Source organism: Alexandromys fortis, unplaced genomic scaffold (assembly GCF_014885135.2).
Source record: "Alexandromys fortis isolate MF-2015 unplaced genomic scaffold, M_Fortis_MF-2015_v1.1 scaffold_223, whole genome shotgun sequence".
Lineage (NCBI taxonomy): Eukaryota > Metazoa > Chordata > Mammalia > Rodentia > Cricetidae > Alexandromys > Alexandromys fortis.
Window position 1 is genome coordinate 1,154,750 of NW_026068095.1, and position 25,362 is coordinate 1,180,111.

A 25,362-nucleotide genomic window follows, 5' to 3' on the forward strand; every position below is an offset into this window, starting at 1 on the left:
AAAAAAAAAAAAACACACAGAGAAACCCTGTCTCGAAAAAAAAAAAAAAGAAATTCTTGTATAAGCTAAAACAATTTTTAAATGGGCATAAAATTTAAATAACTATTAATTTATAAAGAATCATTAATAGTTAATGAAAATGAAAAGAATCTTATCATTAAAGAAATATAAATGAAAACCACAATAGCATACCAGTACATTATCTACTCCAATGGCTATATTCAGAAAGACAGAGGAAATGGAGTACTTACACCCTGCTCAAAGAATGCAAAATAAGTACAGTCAATCTGGAGACGGTTGGCAATTTGGTAAAATTAAACAAAAGTTTACCATATACGATCTAGCAAATCCACTGCTAGGAACTAACCCTAAGCAACTGAAAACACTCATATAAGCACATGTATACAAAGACCTAGAGCAGCACTTTCTTAATGGTAAAAACCTCAGCACAGGAGCAGGGATGAGGCTCAATTGGTAGAGCATTTGCCCAGTATGCATGAAGTCCCGAGACTGACCCCTAGCAGCACATAAAAGTGGATGTGATGGTGCATGCCTGAAATCCTAGCACTTTGGAGGTAAATGTTGGAGGGTCAGGGCTTCAAGGTCATTCTTCGCCCCACAGTGAGTTCAAGGCTAGCTTGGGTTATGTAAGACCCTGTCTTAAGAAAACAGAAACAAGCCAGGCGGATCTCTGTGAGTTCGAGGCCAGCCTGGTCTACAAGATCTAGTTCCAGGACAGGTTCCAAAGCTACAGAGAAACCCTGTCTTGAAAACCCAAACCAAACCAAAATAACCTTAGATGTTAGACTCAAGAAATAGTTGATCCTAATAGATTGGGGAAAGGAACTCACTGCTTGTGACCCTACCAGACTCCAAGGGATAGTTCCAATCTGATGATCACATGGATGGCCCCAGTTAAAGCAAATTCCTTACAAAACCAAACCAAAAGTTAACTCTGAAAGGAGACAGGATATTTGAGACAAGGGAATGAGAGAAGATAAGAGAGGGTATAGAAAGTGAGTAAACAGAATACATTATATACATGTATAAAACTGTCAAAACAACTAACAGTAAACAAAATAAATGACAAGACTCCACCTACACCCAATATCCAGAAACTCGGGTCCAAAGCTGCCTAGCCCGCAAGGGAGAGCCAAGGATAACCTGCAAACTTATTTCACTAAACCTTGATTTCTACTTGGATACATTCTTCCCATCTATTTTCCCTTCCACCCTGCTGAGGGGGGTCTTCTCTGATTTGGGATGGCTCTCCTGAATCCATGCATCAGGTTTTTGCAGTTCATCCATTAGCTTCTTTTTAGTGTTGAACAATATCCTATTCTAGTTCTTGGACATATGTGGACATGTGTTTTTTTGTTGATCCACTCACTGCAGATAGATATTTAAACTGTCTCCAATAAACTCAATTATTTCTTTGAGCACAGTGAGGGACTGAAAGGAGATTTCTACACACAAAATGCAGGTCACTACAGAATTTCCTGTGATTAATTTTTTTTCCTTGTCTGTCTTGATAAACACTAAAGAAGCAATTATAGGTTGCTAGTATGTCACAGAACATGTATATTTTTCCAACTAACATGCACTTGAAATTAGCTATGACCTGGTTCTAAGAGAAATCCAGATGCTTTGGAGGCTGTGTTCTTAACAAGAGTCTGGAAATACTGAGCACAGGGAGCAGACACTTCTGTGGCCAACTGCTTTAGTCTAGTGACATCTAGTGGCAAAAGTGCTGTCAAAAACAGAACTGCTGGATTGGTTGGATGGCTCAGAGGGTTAGGGTACCCACCTTCAAACCTGAAGACTTCAGACTGATCCCCAGAACCCAAAGTCCAGTAACAAGTTTCCAAAATCACATCTCTTAAAACAAGAGTCTAGGGGCAGAGGAACAAAGTCCTATGGTACAGCACCTGCTAGGATGCCTGAGACCCTGGCTTCAATTCTCGGTACCACAAAGGAAGAAAACCCACTGAAATCATTAGCTGAAAAATGTAACAGTTTTGTGACAATCAGTAGAGTTCAAGTTCATCATCTTCAAACATTAGTTTTCCAAGGTGTTACCCACACACCCATTCGGGGACACTTAAAATGCTAGTGTAATAAACAGATGACTTATATCTCAATTACTGGAAATGAATCTGGAGCCAGGGCCTGATAAAAAAGTTTCACCTGGTAGCTTCTTTTTTGGGGGTGGGAGGACAGGGATTTGAAACAGGTTTTCTCTGTGTAGTCCTGGTTGTCCTGTCTATAGACCAAGGTACCTCAAACTCAGAGTCCACCTGTCTCTGACTCCTGAGTACTGGAATTAAAGGCTTGCCACCATACCCGGGAGCTTCTTATGAATAGTAATATTGTGGAAATAATTACAAGTTGCACCAGGCAGTAGACACACACACACACACACACACACACACACACACACACACCTTTAATACCAGCACATGGGAGGCTGAGGAGACAATCTCTGAGTTTGAGGCCATCCTGGTCTGCAGAACAAGTTCCAGGACAGTCAGAGCTACACAATGAAACCCTGCTTTGGGGGGCAGAAGCAGGGAATTATAGGTTGAGCATTCTTAATTAAAAAAACTAGAAATGCCCCAAAATATGAAACTTTTTGAACATGATGTCAGTGCTCAGAAGTTTCAGATTTCAAAGTATTTTAAGCCTATGAAAATTCTCCCAAATATGAAAACTCCAAAACCTGAAATGCTGATGTTGGAAGCATTGAGTACGGCATGCTTAATCCACACTAGCAAGATCACTATTAGAAGTCCTTCCACATCGTTCTGATTCTCACCCACCACAGGCTTACACTGAGCCTTTACCATGTGCTACCATGACAATTCCCCCAAACAGACCAGCGACCCTTCATGGAGCACATGAAGGTTTCTGGCTTTGTGTCTCTAGCCTAAAAACATCTGATGAACAGAAAGATGAATAACTTTGTTTAGATGAATGAATAAATATTAAATAAATATTTAGCACCATTCTAAATCTAGGATGTGACTTCCCTTCTGTTCAGGAGTTAAGAACCTTATCAATAATCAACTCTGAATACTGTTAAGACTGTTATCAAAACAAGCTTTCCAATCAGTTAGAATTTGGGAAGTAGAAGGAATAGAATTTCTTTTTTTCAATTAGGGAAATACTTACAAAGTCTCACTTTCCCTAGATCAACATTTCACTCCTAAATGTTCGTATGTATAAAAATAGCTTACATGAGGGTTTTTGAAAAGTAGAGAAACTTAAAATGACTGACAGAACTGTCCACACTTACATATTCTGGCTGTGAGAATCAGACAAACTGGAGCTTCAAAGAAAATAAATAAATAGCATCTATTGTCACACTTCAGCAGTTCTTTAACCAGCTCAGACAGGAAATTATATTGTTTATGATAACTTATCTCCAGGTACTTAGCTTTGTTTAAATTCAGAATATAACCCAAACTACAAATGTAAATAAAAAGAATGGATAATGAGCATATATGCCTGCAATTAGTCTACTGTGCTTCTCTCGTTTGTTTAAGAGAGGGTTTCACTACAGAGTCCAAGTAGACCTGGAACTTGCTATGCAGCCCAGGCTGGCCTCTAACTTATGCCTCTGCCTCCAAGGCTTAGGATTTACAGGAGCAACCCACCATAACCAAGCTGGGCTAACCATAAGAGTAACTGGGGCTAAAATCAAAGTTTACTGCTGACGTGGATGGATGGCTCAATGCTAAAATGTTTTTCTATCATTGTCTAGGCTATATGGGAAGAACTTACCTGAAACCTGGGGAAAGAAAAAGGCCGAAGCTGAAATCAGAATTTTACCTCCTTACCTATGACTATCTAAATTACAGTATATCCCATATATAATTTTATCAAAGAGTTATTTTGACTTTATATAGCTTCTTTTTACTTATATCAAAAATTTTAAGACTAAGAATGTCTTCCCTGATTCTGTCTTTATATGGTAACTTCTCACTAATTGAGAGTCAGTCCTTGGAGTCCACTCCTACTGCGAAGCATACTCCAAATTCACAGGCTAAATTAATAATCCTCCTCCATGCATGCCTATTCTTTTGAGTATATTGGCAGTATTACTCATATTCTATGACTATGAGCTGTTTAGCCGCCTAAATTGTTCACAGAACTACCCAAGCTCCTAAAGGTTAGCGACCATGTTGTATCACTTGCATGTGTGCTGTCTGAACACTCTCAAACACTTGGAAGTGCGGTGCAGAAATGATTTAAAGGCCACAGGCATCAACTTGAAAATAAAAGAAGAGGTTAAAAAATAGAAAAAACTTGTATTTAAAAGTTTATTTCTACTTTTGTAGAAATTGCTAATTTCTACAATGAATTAACTACTATTATGCCTTCCAGTCATAAATAAATAGAAAGCAGATGAAATGCAGGAGCTTCTCTTCAGACGTAATACAACGGGCAGGGCCAGCCTTTGGACCCTGATAGAAGGAAAGCAAAGCCCACTGTTTCCCTGGCTCATGGCCTAAAGGCAGTTTCCAGGATGTAGACCCGGGAGGTGACTCAGCCATGCAGCATAGCCAGAACAACATGGATGGGGAGCTTAAACACCATCTTCCTTTCTCCTAGCTCTGAAGCCTGACATCCACGGCCTGAGCGCCGTTTGAAGATGGCAGTTTGATTATTATCTCGTCACCTGGCTCTTCTTGCCATCTTCTCTTGTAAGGGTGTGGCTGTCACCTCTAGGGTGCCACTCTTATAATTAAATCACATAGAGGCCCAAGGCCCCAGCTCCTTATACCATCATAGGGATTCCATAGCAAGCTCCAGTCTGAAACAGATAAAGACATCCAAGTCACAGCAAAAAGGGATCTCTGAGAAAAGCCCAGCTTCTGTACAGAGCTGGAGAAAGGAAACAGTCTTGGAAAAACTAGAGTCTCAAACTGACACAGCAGAACGTGGGAGAGGCAAGACCTTAGTAACTCTGCAGCAGGATGCCCGGGAATCTCCAACTAACACTAGTACATAAAGAGTAAATAGGATTCCATGAAGTTGAAGAAAAAAACCACAGGAAAGTGGAAAACCAAACAATTTCTGGATCTCATACAAACCAAGGACAGTTCATATTCCCATTAGTCACAGCAGAGAAGTTCAGAGAACCTGGCGCCACAGGTGGGGTTTTCTCAGGGAGAGTGTTTAGACTGTATCTGCAGGGTAGCAAGGACACAAAACCCTGAGGACTGCAGTAGCTGGGGTGGCCCATACCTGTAATCCCAGCACCTAAAAGGTAGAAACAGGAGGATCAGGAGTTCAAGGTCGCCCTTGTCTACACAACAAATTGAAGGCTTGCAGACCCTTATCTCAAAAACAAAAACCACAATTAAAAAGACTTCTCTGGAGAACAGACCTGGGGAACAGAAAAGTCTATAAACAGTCACACTGGTATAAGGAACCCACAACAGAGCTTGGCATGGTCCATGCCTTTAATCCCAGGACTTGGGAGGCAAAGGCAAGGCCAGACTGTTCTATAACGTGAGTTCCAGGACAGCCAGGGTTATGTAGAGAGACTGTCTCAAAAGGGAAAAAAAAAAAGTAAGTTTAAAAATTAACCTGCAACATATATGACAGAGCAAAGTCTAGCTTCCTTCAAAGGAACACAGAGACTAGAACCATAAAATGTGTAATGTTTAGCCTATAAGAAACTTCCAGTTGACAAAATCCAACACCCCTTCACAATAAAAGTCTTGGGGAAATCGGGGATACAAGAGACATAACAAAAGAAATTTACAACAAGCCTATAGCCAACATCAAATTAAATGGAGAGAAACTCAAAGAAATTCCACTAAAATCAGGAACAGGACAAGGCTGTCCACTCTTTCCATATCTACTCAATACAGTACTTGGAGTTCTAGTTACAGCAGTAGGAAAACTAAAGGTGCAAGGGGATACAAATTAGAAAGGAAGAAGCCAAAGTATTGCTACTTCCAGATGATAGTCTGCTATACTTGTAGACTAGCATAATTGTCATCAGAGAGACTTCATCCAGCAACTGATAGGAACAGATGCAGAGACCCACAGCCAAACATTACATGGAACGTGGAGAACCCCTCAGAGGAGGAAGAAGGACTGCAGGAGCTATAGGGGTCAAAGATATCACAAAGAACACAACCCACAAAATCATCTAATCAGGGCTCATAAAGGCTCACAGAACCTGAAGTGACAAGCAAGAAGCCTGTATGGATCTGACCTAAATATGTTATGGCTGCATGGCTTGTTCTTGAGGGACTCCTAACAGTGGGAGCAAGGACTATCTATGACTCTTTTGTCACTTTTGGGACCATCTCTTTTTTCCCCTCCTACTGAGTGGCCTCATTCAGCCTTGATATGATGGTTTATGCCTAGTCTTATTGTAACTTGTTATGCCATGTTTGGTTGATATCCCTGAGAGGCCTGCTCTTTTCTGAATGGAAATGGAAGAGTGGATCTGGGGGTGGGGGTGCTAGGAGGAGAGGAGGAAGGGGAAACTGTGGTTGGAATGTGAGAGAAGAATAAATAAATAAATTATAATTTTTTTAAAAAAGAAATTTCCAGTCATGCAAAGAAGCTATGAAAGAGGACTTGTAATCAAGAGACTGTCTGACCAATTAAAAAAAAAAACACACACACACACACAATACAGAAAAAAATGAGAAAAAGTGCATATAAATGCACTCAGATTTTCAAAACAGAGAAAGATAGTACAATAAGCAGACAAATGAAAGAGTTTCAGGGTGGTTATCCAAAGCTAAACAACACAGAATTTGATTTAAAAATTCTGTGGATGAGCCTCCACCCAGTTCCAGAACTAGGGCTATGAGTTGCCGCACTCCAATATCTACCTCATCTATGAACTATTGGAGTAGGTGATGGGTGCAAACCTACAGATCCAAAACAGCAGGATCTCCACGACACAGGACAACAAAAGGGTATCCGAGAGGAGCCCCAGTGAGAGCACAGCAGAAGCTAGAAGCCTGGAGCCAGACCAGTGGCTCTGGCAATGAACACTTGTAAGTAAAGATGAATGGACTAAAGGACAAACTGTGACTCAAGGGGACACACTATAGCTGCCTCAACAAGTTCAAGACTCTCTCTCTGTCTCTTGTTTCCTTGTTTTGTTTGGGTTGTTTTGTTTGGGGGGAGGTTACAAGGGCAGAGGGTGGATGTGGGGGGACTGGGAAAGAAGTAGGATCAAAACACATGATGTGAAATCTACAAAGAATCAGTAAAAATTTTTTTTTCTTTTTTTTTTTTTTTTGGTTTTTCGAGACAGGGTTTCTCTGTGGTTTTGGAGCCCGTCCTGGAACTAGCTCTTGTAGACCAGGCTGGTCTCGAACTCACAGAGATCCGCCTGCCTCTGCCTCCCGAGTGATGGGATTAAAGGCATTAAAGGTGTGCGCCACTACCGCCCGGCAGTAAAAATATTTTTTAAAAAATACTTTGGATGGATTGGATTTAGAACAGTATTAACAAAAGAGAAATAGACTATTACATTTTGAAACATAGCAATGAAAATAATCCAAAAAGGGTAAAAAGGAAAACGACTAAAAAAAGACTGAGAGCTATACCAGAGGTGGGGATGGAGACCAGTGGCAGTGTGCCCGTTTGTTAAAGCCCAAGCACTACAGAAAGAAAGCAAATAGGAAGGCTATGTGTTAGCAGCAGCCTGTAACCCCAGCACCTGAAAGCTGCTTGCCCTACATAATACATTGTAGGCCAACCTGGGATGGGCTATATAGCAAGACTCTAAAGACTCTATTTAAAAGAAAAACAGGGGAAGGAAAAAAGGGGAAGGCAAGAAGGGAAAGGCAATATCAAGTGGTCTAACAGACCTACTGAGTCTCACAGAAAGGAAAACATAGAGCAAAATATTAAAAGAAATAATAGCCAGTGATATTTAATTAAGGAAAACAAACATGTATGAGCCAGGCCAGTGAGATGTCTCAGAAGATAAAGGTGCTTGCTCTGCAGTTTCGTGACCTGAGTTTATTCCCAGAACCTATGTAGAGAAAGAAGGAGAGAACATACTCCACAAACTTATCCTCTGACCTATACACACAGAGTGGCACATGCACACACACACACATACACAATTTAATTAAAAAACTATCAGGCAATATATGGCACATATCAGTATGAACTCATTATTTTTAAAATATAGGTAAAAACAAAACAAACACATACTGGTGTAAGTATGTATATTCTGGTAGATACAGATACATGTATTTCCTAGCTAAATCCACTGGGGAGATGTGAGGACGGTTCCTTGATGTTACCGTCCAGTAGAAGATCCAGGACGTACTTTGAGAAGTGCCTGACTCTAGGATTAGGGTCAGGCAGGACAGCATGATACAGCTCTAGAAACTAAGAATGCATTCAAGGAAAAGCAGGATTTCATGAAAGGGACATGAAAAATTAGACTAAAAGTGTGCAGCTGAACACACTTGGAACACATGAAGAATGAAAATAATGGCTTTACTAGCAAAAACAAAAACAGGAGTGTTCTACACTTATTTAAATAATGAAAAAATAAACAAATGGGGGAAAGAACGCTCTTCCTTATAATAGACGGTAAGCTGGTCACTGTAGAAGGAATGGTAGCATAAGAAAGGCATTGGGCAACCATGACAGTATAACTACTTACCCCACGCTGGGCGCGTGGCACATGCCCCCATGCGGGAGGTGGAAACAGGAATGTTTGGTCGGAAGCACCACCTCAGCTCCCTAACACCCCTTTATATAAAAACTCTGGATTGTTGGTCTGGGGGCTTCACTCCAGCTCCTTGGCATAAGCTCCTTCCCCTGGGAGTTGCCTCAGTCCAAACTCCACCTGAGAAAGCCCTCCAAATGGTGACCCCCTCCCCAGGGAGGCTCAAGAAAGCCCACTAAACAGTAACCCCTCCCCAGGGAAGAGCAAGACTATTCCCACAGGCTATTTAAACTGCCCCCTAGAGAATGAACACATAGTCTCCGGGTTTTGCCTGGTCTTCCCTTCTCTCTCTTCCCCCTCCATGTTTTCCTGGGGTCACCCAGGAGCACGCCATTAAACATGGGCATCTTTAATTCGCTCTGATTCATGAATCAGATTCACGAATCGCTTTCATTTAGTTGTGGCTTACCAGCTAAAATTCCCAGCATCTGTGGCTCTATGGCTTCTCTCCAACTCCGCCTTTCTTTTATCCAGCATACAGCCTAGCTTTCCCCACCTAGTTCTGTTCCTCCTTGCCATAGGCTCAAAGCAGTTCTTTATTCATTAACCAATAAAAGCAATACAGAAGCAGAAGGACCTCCCACACCATTTCCTCTTTTCTGTTTAAATGGTGATGTAGGAGTCCCCTCTGTGTGCTATGATTACCATTAATGAATAAAGAACTGCTTTGAGCCTACTGCAGAGCAGGGCAGGGCAGAGCAGAGCTAGGTGGAGAGGACGGGACTGAATGCTGGGAGAAAGAAGGGCAGAGTCAGAGAGATACCATGGAGCAGCCACCGGAGTCATGCATGCCAAAACTTTGCTGGTAAGCCACTGTCACATGGCAATACACAGATTAGTAGAAATAGGTTAAATTAATATGTAAGAGTTAGCCAAATAGAAGTTAGAACTGATGGGCCAAGCAGTGTTTTAATTAATACAGTTTCTGTGTGGTTATTTTGGGTCTAAACTAGCTGGGTGTCTGGGAACCAACAAGCAGCCTCTCACTACAACAATAAAAAAAAAAGAAAATCAATGGATTTTATAAGCAGTAAAAGAGAATGAGTTGGAAGATGAGAGTCACAGTCTTGCTGGAGCTATTCAAAAACAGTGAATATTTTTTTTACTCATTTTTCAAGGATTTTATAAAAGCCTGGATTTAAAAAATGACATTTTTCAGCTGACCTATACTGCAAGACACACTAGAATTTTTAGACTAACAAAAAAATAAAATCAGCTCGGCACGGTAATCCATGCCTGAGGCAAGAAAACTGTCTCAAGTAAAGCCAGCTTGAACTACAGAACAAGATGCTGTTAAAAACAAACAAACAAAAATGGGGGAAAACTAAAACAGAATGCTAAAATATTCAATTGATCTAAGAAGGGCAGAGAAAACATATGAAAGAACAAAAACACAAGGCACAAATAAAGAATAAGCTAAATGGTAGATTTAAATTTCCATAATCAGATCATGTTATACATGATTTAAAAGTAGACCTACCACAAAAGCAGCAACCTACTACTAAGTTGGCTGTCTATAAGACATACACTTTCAACATGAAGGTATAAATGGATTAACAGTAAAAGAATGAAAAGAGACTACACAAGTATAAGAATTAAGTAAAGAGAGCTGGGTAAAACAGACTACACGATGGGGCAACAGCACAGAGAGAAATTTCATAATGACGAAAAAGATCAATATGTAACCACTACTAAACCAAATAGCAGACTCCCAAACTACACAAAGCAAAATATGGGGGGAAAAAAGGCAAATTGGCAACCATATCTGGGTATTTTATACTTCTCTTTTAATAAATGATAACATTTAATAAATCAGAAAATACATATACAATGTGAACACTATTAAGTATGCTTTGACCTAATTGGCACTTAAAGAACTTGACACCTAACACTTATAGAACCCTTTCTCTTCAAGAAGACATTCAAGTGTACATTATCACCCGATTAAAAAAAAGTCTCAGACCAGATACAGTGGCATGAGCCTTTAATTCCAGGACTCAGGAGGCCGAGGCAGGTGGAGCTCTGTGAGTTCAAGTACAGCCTGGTCTACAAAGAATTCCAGGACAGGCAGAGCTACATAGTGAGACCCCTGTCTCAAAACAAACAAACAAACAAACAAAAAACACCAAATAAAAAATAGTCTCATGGGACTGGAGAGATGGGTCAGTCAGTGAAGGTCTTGTTTCGTAAGCACGAGGACCTGAATTGCACATCCAGAACACATACTAAAAACAAAAACAAACAAAAAGGAAACCAAGCAAGAGTGATGGCAAGCACTAATAAAGTAGAGAGAGGCAGTTAGTTCCTGGGAACTCACCAGTCAGCTGATACATGGTGAATTCCAGACTAGTCAGAGACTTTGTCTCAAAAGGAGGAAGACAGGCGCTAGAGAGATGGCTCGGCAGCTAAGAATGCCTGCTGCTCCTACGGAGGACCCAAGTTCAGTTCCCAGCACCTATACTGGCAGCTCACAAGCCTCTGTAACTCCAGGTCCTGGGTACTAATGTCTGCTTATGACCTCTGAGAGCACTAATACATATGGCAGTATACAACACACACACAAATAGAAATGACTTTTTTGAAAAAAGTGAGGAGTACCAGAGGAATGACACCACAGTTGCCCTCTAACCTCTACATACACATACGCATAAATGCACAAACACCTGCCTAAACACACAAATTTAAGGGAAAAATGGTGTTAGTCTGGCTGGAAGTGTAGCTCAGTGATAGAGAGCTTGCTTACCTAGAATGTGCAAAGCCTCGAGTTCTACCCTTAGCACCAGAGGGTGATGGGGGCTTTCTATGTTTATTGAGTAAAGTGAATAAATACCTAGCCACACAGGCAGAGATGGACATACTGAATTTAAAGGATCAGTACATAGTCCTGAAGAGATGAGTCCCTGGGTGTACAGACCTACATGTTTGCTTTCTATTGCTATGATAAACACCTGACCAAACTTGGGAGGAAAGTACATATTTCAGCTAACAGCTCACAGTCCATCACTGAGGGAAGTCAGGGCAGGAACTGAAGGAAACCAGGGGAGATTGTTATTTACTGGCTTGTTCCTATGGCTTGCTCAGTTTGCTTTCTTTCTTCTAAGATTTTTAAATTTTATTTTTATGTATGTTTTCCCTGTGTGTATGTCTGTCTGTATATCTTTTGTGTGCCTTGTGTCCACACAGACCAGAAGAGGGTGTCGAATCCCCTGGGACTAGATACAGGTATTTGTGAGCTGCTGCGTTGGTGCTGGGAATCCATGTCCTCTGGAAGAACAGCCAGCACTCCCCAACCCCACTGTGCTTTTTGTTTTTGTTTGTTTGTTCATATTTTGAGACAGGGTTTCTCTGTAGCTTTGAAGCCTGTCCTGAAATTCGCTCTATAGGCCTCGAACTCACAGAGATCCACCTGTCTCTGTCTCCTGAGTGCTGGGATTAAACGTGTGTGCCATCACTACCTGGCTTTTTTTTTTTTATGTATAAGAGACCTCATGATCCTTTGCCTGTGCCTCCTTTAGCAAATCCTACTGGCGTGTGCCACCACAACCAGCCAATTCAATTTTTTATGCAATGGCCCAGGACTTCCTGCCCAGGGATGGCATCACCCTCTCACATCACCGATAATCAAGAAAATGCCCCAGAAACTTGCCTAAAAGCCAATTTGATTCCCTCTTTCCAGACATGAGCTGGTGTCAAGTTAACCAAACAAACAAACAAACAAACAAAATCTAACCAATTCACAAGCAAAACATCCATACACATAAAGTAAAATAAAAAAAAAAAATTAAATAAAAAAAAAGGAGGTGAGCCTGGTCTACAGAGTAAGTTCCAAGACAGCCAGTGCTATCCAGTGGAACCTTATCTCTGGATAAAAAAGAAAAAAGAAAAAGAAAAGGGAGGCTGGGCGGTGGTGGCTCACACCTTTAATCCCAGTACTTGAGAGGCAGAGGCAGGTAGATCTCTGTGAGTTTGAGGCCAGCCTGGTCTACAGAGTGAGTTCCAGGACAGCCAGGGCTACACAGAGAAACTCTATCTCAAAAACAAAAGCAAAAAACAAAAAAAGTAAACAAAGGAATAGTACAGGGCTAAAAGACTGGTTCAAAGCTAGAGAGCTACAACAGAAAGCTGAAGCTGATGCCTACATTTCAAAATGCAAAAGCAGAAGGAGAAAGGGACGGTAAGTAGGTTCCGCAGCAGAGATTTAAACAAAAGATCAAAGCATGGTAGCTAGGAGGGACAATGGAACCTAAACAAAGGAAATTTTAAAGATCCTTTCTGTATATATCTGAACAAGAGAAAAGAGGTAGACCAAGTCAGAGGCAGAGGAAAGGAGACAGAAGCCAAGGAAATGTGTGTGGAGTGCTGCAGCAGAAGACAGGCATCTCTGAGACGTGATGGAAGAAACAAGCAAGAATGCAGGCCCGCGGGCTTGCTGGGAAGAGCAAAACACTGCTGCTGCTCTGAAGACAGCTTCACCTTCCCTCGATGTAAGCAACGCTTCTCCTTGTATTTCCTCTCACTCATTTAGGCTGGGTCTTTCTGATGAATAATTCATGCTGGAAAGCTTAACCCAAAAGCTACTAGACAAAGGAGTCAAGAATAAGCTACCAATTTTTTCAACATGGTGTTTGGGAGAAACTGGGAACACTTTAAGCTATTCAGAGAAGTCTGTCTGATTAAGACCCATTCTCGGGTAGGATCAGGGTACATGATGTGAAAGACACAAACAGGAAGTTTTTAAATAGAGATCCATTCTCTCAGGCCATGCTGCAGTACACCATTTTCCAGTTCAGGGATGTCTGGCAGCTGGTGGAGAGAGCTGTCTATATTTGAGTGACAGGAGTGGCGGAACATGGTAGCAGAACTGATCCTAAGAAAGTCCACTTCCTCTTCCTCTTCTTCCTCATCCTTTCCCCCAGCTAAGCAGAGTTCTCAGTGTTCTGAGAGTTCCAAGAGTTCCAAGGGTCTGAGACCCTTTACTGCTGCTCTATGTCATTTAGCTCCACCAGGAGAAAGACCAAAAAAGCTGGCTTTGTTTGTTTTTGTTTTCCTTTTCTTTGTATTATCTGCCCAGGCTTGCCACAGCTATCTCTCTGCCTCTGCTTCCTGGTGTTAGGACTACAGGCATGCACCCCCTCACCCAGCTCCAAGCTCTTTAATAATCAGAATCCACTTCACATGCCTTCTGTTCTTAACACCCACTCTCAAAACACCAACAAAGCTGCTTAGTGTCACGTAGCATCTGTGTTGTATAACCGAGACCTTCCTGGCTGGTAACAAGGACAGTCCATTCTTAGGCTCTAGGACAACCCCTTATGTTATATCCAAGGTCATGATTAAAAATGGCAGGTCAGTCACAAACAATGTTGTGTGTGTGTATGCATCTATTCATCCACCAAAAATGAATAGTATATTTTTGTAACTTTGACATAAAAACAATATTGCATTTCTCTTGCGAATGTTTCATTCCTATAGAATGATATAAAATAGAGTGAGCTTCATTTAAAAAATAAGTGGTTGAATTTTAAGTAAGAATGTGTAGGGCTTATTTAATTCATTGGAATCTTAGTAACGTACATGAAATCAACAATTTGCTACTGTGTTCTGTCATGGCCACATTGCTACTTTCAAGTTTTCTTCCCTTTTCTAGTAAGTGTTTCACATATGAAAATAAATTGCAAACTCAGATGTTGTTATGAAAAAATAGAAATTCTTTGACTTGAAAAAAATGTTAGGAACAGATATTTGTATTATAAACTATAAATGATACCCTGGTATATTTACACAAAAGAGTTAAAACCAAAGACTCTGCTTGCTTATTAAAATGCAAACATTACCTCAGTCATACAAATAGCCCCAAACTTGCCCAGTCTCTGCCTCTGCAGATCACCCACCAGCAACAGCTTACCTCATATGACATTATGGAACAATAGTGAACTCTGTAAGAGTTGAATATATTGTTTTGAAAGAATAAACTGTCATTAACTTGAATAAAAGCTTTCTGAAATCAAACCTGGCGGGTATAGCCTTCACTGGGTGGCCTTTTTTTTTTTTTTTTTTTTTTTTTTTTTTTTTTTTTTTTTACTACTTTAAGAAACTGCCTCACCCTGAAAGCAAGCAAGGGGGGGAAGAGAGAGGGCAGTATAAAGGCAACAGTACTGAGTCGCCAGCAACTCCTACAACAGCCCAGCAGGCAGGGGCCAGAGATTTAAATTACCAGGCAGAACAATGTCAAAGCAGGAGGCTGTGCAAGAAATTTGGCACCTAAAATCCAAACAAGCTAACACACACACACACACACACACACACACACACACCTCCCTAGGATAGCTGTGATTTATAGAACAGATTGTGCTACAATGGGAACAAGTCCTTCTCCATGGCTGGCATATCCCGATACCTTCTGAAGATGGGATACTGATACAGCCAGTGATATTAGCCGGGAATTTAATGTGAATCCCAATGTTTAAATCTCTCGTAGGGAAGTACTGAGGGGAACTGGACACATCATTGTCTACTCAGTTTTCCTGTTGCCCGTCTTTCCCAATCGCTGTCCAAGGGGTTTCTTGCTCACAGATGACACACAGCACCTGCAAACACTCACTGCCTTGTGGTTGTGCCTGTGGTCTGAGCACAGCTTCACACCGCCATTTCCAATCACGTGAGCTCTCTATCTTCTTTAGCCAAACCCAGGTGAGTACTCAGAGTCACCTGGCCCTCCCCAGCTTTCCTCTCCGCTGTACCAGCTCTCGATGTAGTACAGCCTGGTTACTAAGGTAACCAAGTCCAGGTGGGCACTCACTTGTATCACAATTACCACTCATGCTCCCGGTGGATGACCTTCACTCCCGGTAGCTTCCCTTCATCCCAAGTCGTCTCCTAGGTGCTTTCCCTACTGGTCGTTTATTCTCACGTGAATCATGTCAAATGATTAAACACCTCATCCTGGAAAATTATTATGAAAATCTCAAATTCTGGTTTGCTTTTAGTATTACCCTAGGGCGAAGAAGTCAAGAATAAGTCACAGAAGACCAGTGAAGGACTAGAAGACTTTGGGGACTGAGAAGAAGGAGTTGACAGGAAGCAGGCATGTGGAAACTGACGGTGGACAGTACTCCAGCAGATCCAGGGAGGGCAGAGTGTGGGACATCAGTATCTGTCATGTTTCTCAAGATTGGGCAAATTCACAGGAAGGTGGAATTTCATCTGGAAGGCTGACTTCTTTGGAGAATCACGCTACTTCTCAGAATAGGGGAAAGGCATGAGCAGATGAGTAAGCAGCAGAGTGTAATCCCCTCTTTCATTAGAGTAGAGGGTTGTTAAAGTCTAGCCTGGTGGCCATGACAGGGGAGAGTGAAAGTGTGAATGGTCTCCAGTGTACAGCAGATAATCGCTGGGAAGAACACAGCATGGAACAGTGTAACTCGGGTAGGACTCGACAGCGGCGAAGACACTTCAAGTGCAGGCTCTATCTGCCAGATGTCTGATCTTGCACACATCACTAAAACAAACTCAGTGACGCAAGAATGAAAGAATGGTGTGTGTACATATGGGGGGCCAGGGTACATTGAATACAGATAACTATATAAGATGCTTTATTAGAGTCAGCTTGTTCTTGTCTGGGTGTTTGTTACCTCTACAGGCTAATGGGATTTGCAGGCGGGACCTTTGGAAGGTAATCAGGATGGGATGTGGTCATGAAGGTGGAGCCTTATGAGTGCATGAATGGCTTTATTTGATGAGAAAGAGAGATCAAGTTAGCAGCTTGCTCAGCCGTGTGAAGTAATATCTCCCTTCACGACATGACCCAGCAGGGAGACTCTCAGCAGATGTCAAGAGGATACCAGAGCTATGGTCTTCATCGTGAAGTGTAAGGTAAATTAACCTCTTTTCTTTATAAATTTCTCAGTCTGTGGTATTGTTATAAAAAAATAAAGAAAGATGCAGGTTACGTAAACCACAACCTTATTTATGCTCATTATTGCTTAGGTTTTGTTTGGGTGTTTTTGTGGGAGTAGAGGCAGGGAATCTGAGGAACTCATACAGCAGAAGCACTGTTCAGTTAACAGAAAATCATTCCCAGGAATAGGGAGACTCTGTTTCAGAAAACAAGGGGGATGGCTCCTGAGAACAACACTGGAAGTTGACCTACGGCTTCCAAGCATGTACACACACAACACTCTCACACACAAAAGATAAAGAAAATAAACTCCACTTAATGGAGATACAAAAACAACAAAGTTATGGTCTTCATACAAGCACCTTGAAGTATGCTAATCGGGTAGGAAACCTCTCCTCTCGTAAGCATACTTTTCTCTCGTGTAAAGCAGTTGCCAGAATTAATCACTAGTGCATCAGTGGTGACAGAACCTTTCTAGGAGTCTAAACTAGTCATCCATACCACAGTCTAGATCACACAATCAACGAAAACCTTTTCATGGAATTAAACCAGTCAACTGAAGGACCATCTCTAGTAACATAAGTTCATTCACTAATTTAATTGATCCTTGTTTTATATCAGTTCTATCTTGGGGGCTGGACTTCAATAGTGGAAGAAACAGAAAGTTCCTGTCATCGTAAAGCTCACATACTAACAGAAAAATAGACAGTAAACCTACTGGGCTGGCAAGATGGCTCAGTAGGTAAAGGTGCCAAGCCTGATAACTTGACCTGATCCCCAGTACCCACATGATGGCAAAAAAGAACACACTCACAAAAGTTGTCCTTTGACCTCTATATGCAAACTGTGACATACACACACATACACAACAAATAGACACGTAAAAATGTTTTCTATTTTACAATAGGTCAGAGGTGATTAGGTGCTACAGAAAAAAAGTCAGGGAAAGAGACTCCACTTTCAGACAGAGCAGTCAAGGAAGACTTTTCAGAGACGATGCCAAGGCATACAGGTATGTGGGGAAAGAGTCGTGGGACCATATATAAACCTCCCTGGCAAGTCCAGATAACACAAAGTATAACCTCTCACCTTTTAAAAGGGGCTGGAAGGTTGGAATCTCTTGCAGCTTGATGACATCAGGATCATTGCTGACATTCCTGGAGGCCTGAGAGCCCTGAGCTACAACCACGATATCATCCATCTTGGCCCGATGTTTAGCTGGAGATGGGGTCACTGCAAACCAAGTGACACAGATCAGGAACTGCATGGTGGAGAGCCACCACTGCCCACCACCAACACAGCCACCAGAAAGAGGAGTTCACATGACATACAGATTTTCTGATCTTAACGTATGTGCTTCTTGTCAAAGCCATCCTTATTTAAAATGATAAACTATTTCTTCTGAGAGTAGTACTGGCTGCTTTTTGTCTTTGAAATGTTGAAGTGGATTAAAGTTTAATAACAAAACAAGAACAACAACAACAAAAACAAGGAAATGCTGGTACGGTGGTGCACACCTTTAAACCCAGCACTTGGAAGGAAGAAGCAGGCAGAAATCTGTCTACATAGTGAATCCCAGGACAGTCAGAGCTACATAGTAAGACCCTGTCTATACATAAACAAACAAACAAACAAATAAATAATAAAACTAAATAACAAAAGACTACGAGGAGATGTAATTCAGCTGGACATCAACTGGACATGGCGGCTCACTTCTCCACACTCAAAGCAGAGATAGAAAGATAAAAATTCAACAACAGGGTCTGGAGATATGACTCACTGGTTAAGAACACAGTCTGCTTTTCCAGAAGACCCTGGTTCAAGTCCCAGCACCCACATGTTGGTTCAAAACCATTTGTAACTCTAGTTCTGGTGGATCCAGTACCCTCTTATGGCTCCTCAGACACTACATATATGTGGTGCATAGACAAGCATGCAGGCAAAACACCTAAATATATAATAATAAAATAATTTACAGCATTGGGAACATAGATCAACCTAGACTACATAAAGCACTGTCTCAAAAGAAGAAAAAAATGAATATTTTACATAGAAAAATGTCATTACTTTGTAGAGGGAGCTGGCATAGGTTATAGGGAACTTCTAATTTCTTTTTTTGTGGTGCTAGGGATTGTAACCAAAGCCTCTCAAATACTAGGCAAGTGCCCTAAAACTGAGCTAAGGCCCTAGCCTAAGAAATACATATGCATGTGTATGTATATATACACGTATATACACACATATATACATGTATATCAATTAAAAAACCAAAACTTTCAAACATATAGAAACATAACATGTATGAAATTCTTGAATAACCAAGCATTTCGTTATTCAACACACAAATTTTTTTTTAAAATGTCTCCTTTTTTGATTGTCCTGATCTCCTGATATATGTCCATAGTTTACAAATGAAGGAATAAAACTGTCTGGGACTTGCCCAAGATCAACAGCCCTAGAAACAGGATTAGGAAAGGCACTGAAGGTCTCTGGGACCTTAGTACAAAGTCTATTCCTAAAGCTCCAGTGAGTCTTAGTGCAGTATTAGTGCAAAAAGAACAGAAGCAATCAACAGGACCGTTTCAGGCTGTAGCGACCTTCAGAAAATTGGAGGGCGCTTCAGAGGCATGTCAATTCCAGGTTCCTTGGGAGGGAAGGGGTTCAATCCTGAACAAGACATCTCATCCAAACATTTTCCTGGTTGGAACAAGAATGAATTCTGTAGAACTTGAAGGTTCACAGGCTTGTATACTAGGGCTCATCAGTCTGATCTGAGGATAGACACCACAGAACTACTCTGCCTTCGGGAAACTAGCCTCTCCTGATGCGTGGTGGTCGTCCTGGGGGCTGCACTCTGGGAGGGGGGGGAGGAAGTCTCTGCTACTTTTATTGCTTTTCAGAAACAGCTTATCCCAGCTTGGTAATTTATCTAACATCTTACAGAAGTAGTACCAAAAACATCTTTCCTGATACAAATTCCATGGTTCTCCTTTCCCTAGACTCCAAAGGGGACGTCAAAGCATTCTAGTCCATCTCTGTTATTTCATGTATAAAATGGGTAAAGATGTGTGTAAAAATGGGGACACTATAAATACTGCACATAAACATGTGCAAGGCACCAGGCACAGGAGAGGATGCAAATTCCCTCAGAAGTAAGCCTATGCTGTTGGTTCCCCAGTGAGCAACAGGGCGCCATGCTCCTTTCCCTAAACTATGTTTCCGGCTGGGCATAGAGGCAAGAAAGCAAGAGATGGCCGTTATTGAGGTTTTGTTATAAACAGACACGACACTCTGGGTCTTCCAAGGAAGCAAAACACAGCAAGGCCAATAGACGCAAGTTCCCAGACAGCAGGCCTCAAGGAATGGCCCTTCTGCATGAATCACCCCCGACACCTGTTAGCTTCCACATTTCTGAGTGGCAAATGGGACCAAGCAGCGAGCCATTCTGAAAACTCTTTTTAGGTCTGAGATCTTAATTTAAAAGGCTTAGCAACCCCTGAGCTTACCTAGTGCAGTCTCAGAGGTTACCTAAGTGGGTAGGGGGAAAAAAAAAAAAAGGACCAAATGGTTTTCGATCACAAGCTGTTTTATTGAGCGCTCACTATAGGTCTAGCAAAATTCCCTTCCAATTCCTACCTCAAACTCTTAGAGAAATCTAAAAAATGATGACAACAGGAGATACACCAGACCCTGCCTGCCATCTGGTCAACTTCATTTTTAAAAAAACAGACCTGAATGGGAAAAGCAGTTTCTGGTAACATTTGCACCCAAACATTGAAAGTGACCGCCCAGCGCTCACAGGTCCCTTCTGAGAAGGAACCTCGCTCGACACCTCGTTTTTTTTTTTTTTTTTTTTTTTTTTTCAGAAAGCCTGATCTTAGAGGTCCTGGGAATTAGCCATCCGCATGGAGCCAAATCTCGGCGTGAGTGCCGAGATCTGGAACCGACCATCCACGAGGTCGTCTTTTAAAGACTAGCGCGGAGGCGAGCGTGCCGGTTCAGGGGACCGGGCTGGGGCGGGAGGCCACGCCTTCTCTGAGTTCGGGCACACGGTGGGCCCGCCGGCTCCGCCAGCAGCGCCCGGGCGGGAGGTGAGGCACCGACCTGAGGCGTTCAGATCGCCGGGGCGGCTCTCGGCCTCCGCGCTCTGCTCGCTGCCCATGGCGCCGGCAGCGGAGGGACAACAGGGCAGGGGCCGGGGAGAGCCCGCCGGGCCACGGACACGCGGGGACGCACGCCGCTCGCCTAGCTGAGGGACGCGCTGACAGGAGGCTCGGGACTCCGGCGGGGCCGCGGCCGCGACCGGCGGGCGGCGCTGCTGTCATTCACTAGCTCAGACGCCGAAACGCGCTCCTTCCGGGACGCCGATTGGCCGCGCCGGCTACGCGTAGCCGTCAGTTCCGGGTTCGGAGGTTCCCGCCCCCAAATCCGAGGGGCGGGGCGCGGAGACGCGCGCTGGAGGTTGGGGCGGCTCTGCCTTAAAGGGCCAGGCCTCCTCAAAGCCAAAGGTGTCCAGAGGTGTGAAGCCCTTTCCTGCCGATGACGTGTTACCTTTGAGAACCACAGGTTAAGCACTGTAATACTGATGATCTTCGAACAACTTTGCAAAATGAACTGGGTTTTTGCTTTTGAGATAGGGCCTCACACTGTAGCTCTCTGGTGGCCTGGAACTCTGGGCTATCCCCCTGACTCAACCTGGGATTATTGACGTGGACCACCACGCCCGGCAAAATAAGTATTTTTAAGCCAGCCGTTTTACCAATGGAGAATAAAGGCGGTCTGTAGACCTCCAATTTCAAACCACACTTGTACAGAAGCAAAGCTCTTTTTTAAAATTTTGGAAGCAGGGAGTTTAGCAGTGGGCAAACCATACAGAAAATGCAAAGACACTGGGGTTGGGGGGGGGGAAGGAGCTAAATTTGAGAGAAAAACTGTTAGGGTATGCTGCTTTATTCTTGAACAGGAAGTGAATCTAGGCACTTCCTGAAGATTGACCACTATTGACAGGTCATTATGGAACTGCCTATGACCAGGAAGATGTACAGATGATACAAAAAAGAAGAGCAAATCGGGTATGCAGGCAGTAACCCGACGCCTTCAGGGGTTCTCTCAACTGCTTCAAGAAATTACAAGCTCTAGTGTCTGTGGTGTGTGCCCATGTTGCTAAAATGCCTTTCCTATGGAAAATATAAATACGCCTACACCCTTCTACAGTTCTGACTACCAACAACGTTCATTCTGAGGAACCAATGAGTTTATTAGACCTAAAAGCAGCCGATATACTGGAAGTTCAGCACCTGATATACAGGATCGGTCCCCCACCCCTTAGGGTGTAGAGCCCCCACCCTTCACTCTCCACCTTTAAACTCTAGTCCTCCACCCCACAAGGCCACCTGCAATTAAAGCAGAATTGCATACAAGTGGTTGGGAAGAGTGGCTCCAAACTCAAGTGATGGTTCCCCATCCTCCTCAGCCCCTCTTTGCTTCCAAGAGGAAAGGTCATAGTTGTTATTCTTTCGGTCCCTGCCCTAGCCACGCCCACTCCCATAACCTCTGACCTGCCCGTCGCCATCTTGGGACCCTTCCTCTTTCTGCTTCCTTGGCGTGCACACGCGTTTTCTCTGTCTCTCTCTTCTTTTATCTCTCCTCTCTCCTTTTATCTCTTTTCTCTGTCTTTCTTTCTCCCTCTTCCTTAATAAATACTTATGGCTATTTCCTGTGTTTACGTGTCTGTTACCTGCCGCCACCGTGGGCCAAGGAAGCGTGCCCTCCTGTAGCCGCTTTCTCATGGCGGGCTCCGCCAACCCGCCCGGTAATCGTTTTTTAAGAATAACAATAGTCAGCAACTCCAGCTGTGACTATCTTTGGTGAGCAGACGCTGCTGGAATCCTGAAGACGATAGTACTTTGGATCATGGTCCTATTATCCAACACTCAGAGATTGGGGTGTTGGAAGCAAGAGGATCAGGGGATCAAAGTTGTACTTGGGTAATTAGGAAGCTCAAGGCCAGTCTGGTCTACATGAGACCCTATCTAAAAATTGAAAAAAGAAAAAATAGAAGATGTCCTAAGATTTTGTGTATAAATATAATCCCAAGGGGACAAATTGACGGACTGATTTTTAACTTTCTTGTGCTCCCTATTTCATGTCATTTAACTTTCCCAACTCTAAGGTCAACAAATAGTTAATTTCCAAAGGTAAGAAGTCGGATGATTTGGGACTATGGCTTCAGAACTAGCTCTTGCTTCAATCCCCTTTACAATGTGATGAGCTGAGCACAAATAGATTTGCAAGCTCAGGATTTTGTAGGAAGATAAAATCCATCTAGAGATCCTCATAGGCTCCTAAAATATGAGAGGTTGTTTTGCCTTGTTTGGGGTTTGGTGTGCTGTGTGTTTTTTGAAACAGGATATCTCTCTCTCTCTCTCTCTCTCTCTCTCTCTCTCTCTCTCTCTCTCCCACCCTCCCTCCCTCCCTCCCTCCCTCCCTCTCTCCCTCCCTTCCTACTGCCCTCCGTAGCTGGTCTAGTATTTGCTACACAAGTCCAGGTCAGATGATCCTCCTGCCTCAGCCTCCTGAATGTTGGGATTACAGGTATGTGCTATCATGTCCAGGTCTAGAAAGGTAAGGGAGATGTTTAAGTGTCTTCCTCCTCCTCCTTCTAGATTTTATTTTATTTGGAGCAGGGGATGAGACAAGTACCAGAAGAGAGCATCCATCTCTGGGGACTGGAATTGCAGCCAGTTGTGAGCTCCCTGATGTGAGTGCTGAGAACTGAATCCAGGCCTCTACAAGAGCAGTGCACAACCGTAGCTGCTGAGCCACCTGTCTCTCCAGTCTTTGACGCACACACTGTAAATGTGTGGGTTTAATGTAACATGGGATTTAGTATGTCCTCGTTTGCTCAGCATTTACTGGGAACCTGTCAGGTGTCAGGCACATGTTAGAGGTAAGAAGAAAAGATTCAGCAAGACTCTCACAAAACCTGCAGTCCAGTGACAAGAAAGAAGAATGAGCTTTTTTGTTGTAAGTTTTCTCCCTTTGTGATATGCCTCTTAGACTCACTGACATGTGATTACATCTGTGTTCCACGTATGAACAGCCTTTGAGCATTTATATCCCTTTCATATATATATGAGTCTTATATTACATCTTATAGAAAAGCTTTCTCTTTTCTGTAGTTCGTATTGTTATTGTTTGAGACAGGGTCTTGCTTTGTAGCCTAGCCTCACTTTAAAGTCACAGTGATTCTCTTACCTTAGCCTGTCAAGACCATGAGCTGTGCCAGCATGCCTGTCTGAGAAACAGCTCTCTTGATTTTCCAGTGAAGTGGTTTATCCTTGTTCATACAGCAGAGGTGTGATATACTCAAGATGGAGGTTTTCTTGTCTTCTTTGTGCCTCCTCCAGCCTGGCTCTTCCTCCTCATGTCACCCAGCACATCCATCCAGCTGGCTCCCATCCGAAGGTTTACTCAGCCTCACCCGTGTATCCAAGCAGTCGCTAAGTCCCGGAGAGCTTGTCTCTTTAATGTCTCCTTATTTCCGTGCCCAGTTCAAGGCCTCATCATTTCTTTCATTTCTTGGAAGTCAGAAGGCCTCTGACCTCACTTCCTTCAACCCATTCTCCATGTAGCAAGCAGAAAGAATTTTCCAGAATACTAGTATATTCTGACTAATATATTTTTTTTCTTGATGTACAGGCAACTTTCCTGCCAGACGGGCTGATTCCTGAGCGGTTTGCTTCCTCTCTCTGGATAACTCATTCTTGTTGCTCCTCTTCCTCCTTATCTAGCTAGCCGAGCTTCTCGTTTTTGGATCTAACACATACACCTCTTCTTGGAAGACCATCCTCTGTGATTCCTTAGTTAGCCACTTCTATCATTATATTGTTCTTCCGTAGTAATCGACTTGCCTGTCCCACTCATCGAACTAGAAGCATTTTGAAGTCAGACCCTTTGTCTTATTCTTTGATTTCCTCCTAAGGAACATAACAGATATTTTCCTAATAAAACACTTAAAAAAGAAAAGTGCCTCCATGTAGATGGGAGTTTTCACTCTCAGGGAAGAGGATCAAAAATCTTTCCCGGTGCCAGACCCATGAAGTAGCAAAGCCTTCCCAGGTGGGGCTCCGAGGGATGGCAAAGGCTTTCTCTGGTTATAGTTCGGATGCTGGCTGCCCAACGTGAGGATAACTGAATCCACAAAAAGCCTGAGAAAGCTTGGGAAAGAATGGAGTGAAGCATGTTTTCTTGGTAGCAGAAATTTTTCGGGTCTACTCTGCTTGCTAGAGGCAAGCAAGCACTCTCATCTAAGAGAGGCTTCCTGACTCAGCTTTAGCTGCAAAACCCTGCAGCTCATTAAGAGGTCCTGCCACGAAACACTTAAATGGTGTTGACGAAAAGCTGAATGCATGCTTTTCGGTTTTCAGCCGTAGCAGGAAAAAAGCTGTGCTGTTTAAAAATGCCGGCTTTCTGGGCCGTCCTGCCAGGGCAAACTCTGACTGAGGCAGGAGGGCCGGCTACAGAGAGAGGACTTGACTGTTGTCTGTTGTAGCTAGCTGGCTGGCAGGGACCTTGAAACGCCATAGAATTGTGGCAGTAAACCTGGCTACAACCAGTACCTCAGCCATGAGGCTGGAAAGCTAAGGAATGGACTGGATCTACCTGGCAAAGCCACGGCTTTAATCCTACTCATATTGCTCAGTAAATTAAAGACTCCGAAGACTCATGTGTT

General features: G+C 42.9%; 1 protein-coding gene across 1 annotated transcript in view; it reads right to left on the reverse strand.

Annotated features, from left to right (window-relative positions):
* The window catches only part of Borcs5 (BLOC-1 related complex subunit 5), an 88,270-nt gene extending 67,255 nt beyond the window's left edge, over nucleotides 1-21,015 (reverse strand). The window contains exons 1-2 of the mRNA XM_050123226.1: nucleotides 20,733-21,015; nucleotides 17,718-17,861 (exon numbers count right to left, since the gene is read on the reverse strand). Coding sequence (XP_049979183.1) covers nucleotides 17,718-17,861; nucleotides 20,733-20,790 — 202 coding nt within the window. The 5' untranslated portion in view covers nucleotides 20,791-21,015. The remainder of the gene's footprint in view (nucleotides 1-17,717; nucleotides 17,862-20,732) is intronic.
* Between the last annotated feature and the right edge of the window lie 4,347 nt (nucleotides 21,016-25,362).